The 8,219-nt window shown below is 59.2% G+C and overlaps 1 protein-coding gene across 1 annotated transcript; it reads left to right on the top strand.

The window, feature by feature from the left end:
- The first annotated feature begins 202 nt into the window (after positions 1 to 202).
- SP7 (Sp7 transcription factor) lies at positions 203 to 7,946 on the top strand. The gene is made up of 3 exons (XM_040487984.1): positions 203 to 793; positions 1,282 to 1,331; positions 6,132 to 7,946. Exons 2-3 carry the CDS (start codon positions 1,311 to 1,313, stop codon positions 7,404 to 7,406), a joined length of 1,296 nt encoding a protein of 431 aa, XP_040343918.1. The 5' UTR covers positions 203 to 793; positions 1,282 to 1,310; the 3' UTR covers positions 7,407 to 7,946.
- The last annotated feature ends 273 nt before the right edge of the window (positions 7,947 to 8,219 follow it).

Raw genomic sequence — 8,219 nt, forward strand, 5'->3', positions numbered from 1 at the left:
TAGGCCTAGGTGGTACTTTCTTAGGAGTGAAACTGAGGCATTGGGAAGAAGATTGGGGAACCCCTGAGCCTGTGCCAAGCCTTTCTCCCACTCTCCACCCCTTCCTCCAGGCCTTGCTCTGGAACCTGCCTCAGTGACCCTAAAAGTTTGGGCAGCCGAAGCCTCCACCCAGAGCACGGCCCCCCTCCTGTCTCTCACAACAGGCTCGCACACACACTGTTCTCCTGATCTAGAGGTGGGGGACGGGGGACGCAAGCATCTCTGTGGTCAGCTCGGGTGTATGTGTGGTGTGTGCACCTCCAGCCATGTCCCTGGGCTCATTTGAGTGTGAGTGTGCCTGTGTTCATTCATGACAGCGGCTGTGGCCGTGTGGGCAGTGCTGTGTGTGCGGACGTGTGCATGTATCATCCTGTGTTTGTCCGTGAGTGCGTATGTCAATGTGTTCCAGTCTCTCTGTGTGAGTGTCGTCCCCCATCCCCCCCCCCCCCCCCCCCTGGATCTCTAATTAGTGGTTTGGGGTTTGTTCCTTTTCCCTCCTGTTCCTTCCCTCAGCGGCGCGGCAGCCTCAGCAGCAGTAGGAGCGGCGGCAGCAGAAGCGGCGGCAGCAGCAGCAGCCAGGACTCTGGAGTCAGAGTAGGATTGTAGGATCGCAGCCCGAGTGGGAGCAGGAGTGGAGCTGGCCTGGGAGAGGAGCGGAGCCCTCCTGGGGCCCTCAGGCCACCCCTTGCCTGCACTCCCACTGCCAGACCTCCAAGGAGGAGAAACCCAGGACACCCAGCCCCAGAGCCCCCAGGTACATGACACTGGGCAGCCCTGGGAGGGGTTCCCGCGGAGGTCTATGGGATTGCTGGGGGCAGGGTGTGGGACACCTGGGCCCACCGTCCCTTCCACCCTTCCCCTTCAGCAATCCCCCCCCCCCCCCAACCCAGGACAGACACTTGACAACTTGCCCAGGGTCCTACCCTCTTCCTGCTTCCACCCCTTCCCTGGAGCCCTGTTTGTCCTCTCCCGCCCAGATCCCTTCTTTGGGGAGCTCAGCAAATGGAGCAGGACATTTGGACCCTCTGCCTCCCTCTCTCGCCCTGCTCATTGGATCTGGAGCCTTCTCCGCTGGGAAAGCTGTAATTAGAGGGTGGATCCCTACAGACAGAGAGCAGCCCCCCCCACCCCCCACCCCCCAGTCCCTTCTAACTTTAGATCTCTTCTCTCCCATTCTCCCATTCTCCCTCCCTCTCCCTCTCCCTCTCTCTCCGGCTCGGCTGGCTCTCTCCATCTGCCTAGCTCCTTGGGACCCGTTCCCCAGCCTCAGGATGGCGTCCTCCCTGCGTGAGGTAACTGCCCCCTCCTCCCCCCAGGACACCAGCAACGGTCCTAATGGTCCTAATCCCTCCCCGCCCCCCTGCCTCCCAACTCACACAGACAGTGGCTGTGGTGCTTGTCACTTCCAGGGTCCCTCTGATGAGGAGAGAGGACAGGGCTCAGAGGGGGGAGCAGAGGGCAGGAGGAAGGGCTGGAGAGAGAGGGGCCACGGGTCAGAGAGCTGTCAAAGGAAGATGAGAGGGGCCAGGTCAGAAGAAGGCATGGACCTCTGAGGTCCACAGCACACGCCAACCCCGAGGAGTGGACAGGGATGGAGAAAGGAGGAAGAGGAGGGGTAGGAGATGAGTCAGCCCTCACAGACAGGGGGAGAGAGTGAAAGGGCTGGTGCGGTGGGCACCAGGCACTACACTTCGTATTAGTGCCTTGGGGGTCCCATATCCGGGAGCTCCTGGCCTGAGCCTGGGCCGCATCTTGTCTGGTTTGTAGGTGGGCAGGGGCTGGGCCTCGGGGCCGGGGTGTGTAGGGGAAGAGGTGAGTTATGAGAGAAGAGAGAAGGCAGCCCTGTGCATGTGGGGGGGCTGACCAGAGGAACTGGGCCCGGGCCTGAGAGGGAAGCAAGGAGGAGGGCCAGGGTCTGAGGCCGCCTGCCCGGCTCACAAATATTTAGCTTTCAGCCAAAGACAAACTCAGCTCTATTTTGGGAGTGGGAGGCTCCAGGGCGGACTGGGCCACTTCCCCTACAGGCTGGGACCCCGGCATCCCTTGCCTTCGGCACTGGGGTTGGAGGGCGCTAGGGTACCATGGAGGTCAGGTCTGGGGGTCTTGAGAAATCACGGACTCTACCAGCGGGGGGCAGGGGGAGACTCCAGGTGCATAGTTGGAAAGGAAGGACTCATAGCCACTCAAAGCCACTGAGAATGTCCTGAGTTCTCCTGGCTTCTGGGTCTCTGACTCTGTTCCTCTGTCATCATCTCTGTCCTGTTTTCTGGGTCCCTCCACAGGAGTTTGGGGCCGACAGCCCACCCTTCAGGTCAGCCACCTTCAGTAGCCTTGAACTTTCCATATTCACAGGCCCCTCAGAAGCCCCCATTTCCGCTCTCAGTGCCCTAGCTCAGGTCCCAGGGGTGATGGGCTGACCAGGAAGTGGATTCATTCAGCCTCCAGGAGAGATGTGTGTGAGACCTGAGCGAAAATCTTTTTTAACACCTGTGTTCACTGGCCTGGGCAGAAGTGCTCGGATGGAAACCAGCGTGCCTGCATATGCATGGCTGGCTCCGTGCGAGCACAGGTGTGTGTGTATGTGTATCAGCTGGGCCATCTGAGCATCTGGTCGTCCAAGTGAAGAATCGTGTGTGTGTGTGTGTGTGTGTGTGCGTAAGACCGGGAATGGTGAGTTTGTGACTGAGTTTGAGGGAATGGCATGCAAGCCAGTGGTGTGGACACGATGTCTCTCGTCACTGCTCGGTATCCAGCCGGGGTCCCCAGGTGTTGTGCTCTACTTCCTGTTGCAACAAGGGCAGATCGCTGACCCTGCCATTTTCCCACTGGACTCTATATTGAGCCGTCATTGAAACACTGTGGTTGGTCTTGAGGAAGTTCCGGGACCAAGGTGTGTGGGGATCCTGGGTCCATCCAGGGCAGGGGCAGTGTCAGTGGGCGTGGGCACCACGCCAGGTTGCCAGCGTGGCACTGGTGCCTGGGGGGAGGGGCTGGCCCAGAGGCCTGTTGGAAAGACACAGGATCGGGGTAGCACTTCTGGGCTCTTCATGTCCCTCACTCCTCGTGAGCTGGAGATGCCCCCAACACAAAGGCACTCCAGTCCTTCTGTCTGTTTCTCCTACTCTTGGGGCACTGGGGCCCTCAATTGTCCCCTTCCCCCACCCAGGAAGCCCTCTGCCTGGTATAGGTGGGCTCTCTGGTGGTGGGAAGAACTTGGAGGTTCAGAGAGGGAAACGGCTGCTGTCTGATGAGAGGATCACCTGGGCTGAATGAACTGCAGGGGAAGAGGCCAGAGGGAGGAATGGGGGTGCGGGCCAGGTGGGCAGGGAGAATTGCAAGTGGGGAGAACCAGACAACATGGCGGTGGCTGAAATGGAGAACTGGAACCCAGGACCGTGTGTGCCCAGAGTGGATGGCCAGCTGGTCCTCAGATGTAGCGTGAGCTTCAGCAAGAGGTCAGCCCGGCACTGTGAGCTCCCCGGAAAAAGGGGGCCCCCTTCCCTGGCTGCATGTAGGAGTGAGAGAGCTGGGCAGCTCCTTGTTCTTTCTCTGGAGACTCCTTTTCAGTACTTGAAGCCTGCTTTTATTGTTTTAGCAGAAGGTGGGGGGGGGCAGAGGTTGGAAGAAAAACAACCGGAAGGTGGGACCCCTGGGCGTCCAGGAAGGTGATACATTTGATCAGGTATGGGGGTGCATATGTAGGACCCCCTCAGGAGCACGCAAGCGGCCGCAGAAGGGAAACTGAGGCTCTGATGAACCTAGCCAGGTGTCCGGCTCTTGGACTCCAGAACCTTCCGAGTGGGTCTGGTGCCTTGCTCCCCCTTCTCTGCCCTCAGGGGCCCTGGGGGCCACCACTCCAGGGCTGGGGTCTCCTGTTGGCCTGGGGCTGCTAGCCTTCTTTCACCCCTCCTTCCTTCTCCCCAGCTGGGTGGGGTCCCTGGGCTTGGCTGAGGCCCCTGTGGCCACAGTGTGAGGGCCGGGCGGGGGGGACGGCGTCGGCGTTTTTAAAAATAAACCGACCGCAGGGAAACCAACGGAGCCGGGCTGGGCCGAGGGGGAGAAGCGGTCAGGGGGAGAAGGAGGGAGGAGTGGCCTGGTCTGGGGGTTTTCTGGGGCCCAGCATCATGGTGGTTTTCTCTTAGGTAGGAGATCTGTCCTCCTCCTCCTCCTCCTCCTCCCCCTTCCACTTTATTTTTTCTTCCTCCTTTCTTTCCCTCTGTTTTCCTCCGCCTTCCTGCCTTCCGAGCCCAGTCTCTCTCCATCACCTCTTTGTTTATTCTCCTTTTCCGCTCTCTCTCTGCCCTTTGTCTTTTCACCTTCCTGCTCTTTTGGGTTTCTGCCCATTTCTGCCCCTTGATGCCAGTTTTCCCCTCTGCCTCCCCTTCCCCCACCCCCGGTGGCTTTTATGTCTGTGCCTCACCCTGTGCAGGGTCCTTTGCTCCTCTCGGCTCTGGGTCTCTGCCTCTCCCCTTGGCACTGCATGTTTTTCCCTCTTCGTTCTGCTAGGATTTGACTCCTGCGCCGGCTTCCCTGCCTCAGCCTACCCTCTGCTTGGAAGACTCCAGGGAAACTTTGGCTGGGGAGGACCCAGGGCTTTTCCCGTAGCCAGATTTGAGGAAGGTTTTGGTGGCTCAAATTTGGGAGGAGTCCGTGGGGTCAACAGGACTTCAGAGAGAGGTAACTGGGCAGGGCGGGGGCCTCAGGTTTGCACTTGGGGAGCAGCACAGGGGTGATGACTGCACACACCCCTCACTGCAACCTTAAAACCCCAGACCTACCTGTAGGATTGGTGTCACACACACAAACCGCATGCTCGGAGGGACCGGGCAGGTCTTAGATGCTTGGGTTCTTTTTTAGCTTTCCTGGGAAAGCACCGCGTACATCAGCTTTTGAGGACCCCAGTCGGGGAACTGTACAGGGCCAGCTTTTGAGGGCATCTTTTTGGGTGGGGTTCTCAGTATGGATGTCTGTACCAGTCAGAGATTCTGGAGGGGATCTTCTCCTCCTGGGGTGTCCTGAGGTTGACCCAGGGAGGGGTACCACGAGTTCCCGAGGGATGGGAATCTCAGGGTGGTTTGGCCAGGTAGCAGTAGCATGATGGGTATTAAGGGCGTCTTGTGCTTGGAAAAGAGCCCCGTGCCTCACATCTATATATCTTCCTTCACTCACGGGGCTGGAAGGGTGTCGAGAGATCAGCTACATGAGGGCTACATGTTAGGGGACACTGGACATGGAGGGGCATGGCCATGAGCCAATATCTTAGCCATCCCAATTCCCAGCCCCAGAGGAGTGTGAGGACTTCGGGCTCCTCCAGCCTTCCCAAAGGGGTACCAGCTGGCTCCACAAAGCAGGAGGGTGCCCACTGCCCGCTTGAAAGACATTCTTGCCTCAGCCACAGTCCTGGCTTGGCGGCAGCCCTGTTCCCTCTCAATGTCCCAGTGTCTCCGCGTCGCTTCCTCTTGCTCCCCAGCTCCAGAGTCCCTGCCAAGAGATTCCTTATTCCTTACATGAGGCTGTGGCCTCAGGGAGACCGGGGCACTGGCTGCCTTCGTCAAGAGCTGAAGCAGAGACAGGAAGTGGAATATGGGGGTAAAGCTGAGAAAACCTGGAGTGGGGGGGGGGTGACTGCAGTCCCCTAATACTTCTCTTTCTCCCCATGTGTCTCTTTGAGACTTATCTTTCCTCTCCAAGTCTCGGACCATGACCTCTACTCTGAACCCACTTCCAGGGGCAGGACCCCTAATTCTCACCTCACCCAGGTGCGACGTCCATCCCAGGCTCTTCTCGTTGCTATTTAAGAAGTGTCTCCTGTTCCTCTGAGTCCCTGGCACCCCCCAGGAACTCCACAGTGAGCTTGGCCTGGGTCGGGTTGTTAGGCTGCAGTCTGGACCTGTCTCTCCTTCCGTGAAACCTTCTGGGCTCTGCCCTGGGGCCCAGGGCTCTTGGCTGGCCCCTCCACCTCCCATCCTCTTGAACTCTTCCTGGAACCCCCTTGGTTCTGCTCTCCAGGCCTCCGGGCCTTACCCCAGGGTTTTGCTCTTCCTTCTACACTTTCTCGTCTCTCCCTAAGCAGTGCTTCCCTCTGTCCACAGGAGGAAGCTCACTATGGCTCCAGTCCCCTGGCCATGCTGACGGCGGCGTGCAGCAAATTTGGTGGCACCAGCCCTCTGCGGGACTCAACGACACTGGGCAAAGCAGGCGCAAAGAAGCCATACTCTGTGGGCAGTGACCTTTCAGCCCCCAAAACCATGGGGGATGCCTACCCAGCCCCCTTTTCAAGCACCAATGGGCTCCTCTCACCTGCAGGCAGTCCTCCGGCACCCACCTCGGGCTATGCCAATGACTACCCTCCCTTTTCCCACTCATTCCCTGGGCCCACGGGCACCCAGGACCCTGGGCTGCTAGTTCCCAAGGGCCACAGCTCTTCTGACTGCCTGCCCAGTGTCTACACCTCTCTGGACATGGCACACCCCTACGGCTCCTGGTACAAGGCAGGCATCCACGCAGGCATCTCACCGGGCCCAGGCAACGCTCCTACTCCTTGGTGGGACATGCATCCTGGGGGCAATTGGCTAGGTGGTGGGCAGGGTCAGGGTGATGGGCTGCAAGGGACACTGCCCACAGGCCCTGCTCAGCCTCCACTGAACCCCCAGCTGCCCACCTACCCATCCGATTTTGCCCCCCTTAATCCAGCTCCCTACCCAGCTCCCCACCTCCTGCAACCAGGGCCCCAGCACGTCTTGCCCCAAGATGTCTATAAACCCAAGGCAGTGAGCAACAGCGGGCAGCTGGAGGGGAGCAGTGGGGCCAAACCCCCTCGGGGCGCAGGCACAGGGGGCAGTGGCGGATACGGAGGCAGCGGAACGGGGCGCTCCTCCTGCGACTGCCCCAACTGCCAGGAGCTAGAGCGCCTGGGGGCAGCGGCAGCTGGGCTGCGGAAGAAGCCCATCCACAGCTGCCACATCCCCGGTTGTGGCAAGGTGTACGGCAAGGCCTCACACCTGAAGGCCCACTTGCGCTGGCACACGGGCGAGAGGCCCTTCGTCTGCAACTGGCTCTTCTGCGGCAAGAGGTTCACCCGTTCGGACGAGCTGGAGCGCCACGTGCGCACCCACACCCGGGAGAAGAAGTTCACCTGCCTGCTCTGCTCCAAGCGCTTTACCCGAAGCGACCACCTGAGCAAGCACCAGCGTACCCACGGCGAGCCCGGCCCAGGGCCCCCTCCCAGCGGCCCCAAGGAACTGGGGGAGGGCCGCAGTGCGGGGGAAGAGGAGGCCAGTCAGACGCCCCGACCTTCGGCTTCGCCGGCCCCCCCAGAGAAAGCCCCTGAAGGCAGCCCAGAGCAGAGCAACCTGCTGGAGATCTGAGCTGGGTGGAGGGTGTCCAGCCCCAGGGCTGCCTCGCCAGCCTCTTCTGGCTTCCTGGACCACTGCTTGCCCCTCACCCTCTTTTGCCCCTTGCATGCTGCCCTTGGGGCTCTTGCCGGCTCCCCCCCTGGCTATTCTGGGCCTGGGGGTCTCCCAGCATGCCTCCTCAGCTCACCCCTCCCTATGACTCGAGCCTGTAGTGCAAACTCTCATCTCGGGCCCTCACCTCGTGCCTGATTTCTGCACTCTGGCTTCCTAAATTCTTCCCTCGCTCTGCTCACGGCTTCCCTCTCCTCTGCTCTCACAGCATCATCTCATTTTCCTTCCATCTGGGCTCTCGACGCTTTATTTCTCCATCTCACTAACTCCTTAACAAACATCCTTTGTCAAGATCAGCTTCCCAGGCTGATTTCCCACTATCCCTTAGCTTCCAGGCTCCAGTCTTCCCAATTTCTTATTCCACTAGCTTGCCATGCTCCAGAGTGTTCTTTTTTGTTTGTTTGTTTTTTGTTTTTTTGGGTTTTTGTTTTTTTTTTTTTACAAACACATGATGATGATGATGATGATGATGATAATTTATTGCCCCCTGGTGGCCTCTTTATTAGGGACCAAAGTTAGGGGGATTGGGGTTAGTGACCTGGCAGGGAGCAGGGTGCCAAAAGTGGGGCAGACCAGTGGGGATCTGATCCCAGAGATGGGGTGACCCCAGGGTCAGGGAGGCTGCCCCCAGGCCTGTATATTTAACCCCTATGTTCCAAGAGAAATGAATACTAATAATAATAATTCTATTTATCTAAGTTATGATGACAGGTC

This window comes from Herpailurus yagouaroundi, unplaced genomic scaffold (genome assembly GCF_014898765.1).
Source record: "Herpailurus yagouaroundi ecotype Mexico unplaced genomic scaffold, PumYag 166, whole genome shotgun sequence".
Taxonomy (NCBI): Eukaryota; Metazoa; Chordata; class Mammalia; order Carnivora; family Felidae; genus Herpailurus; species Herpailurus yagouaroundi.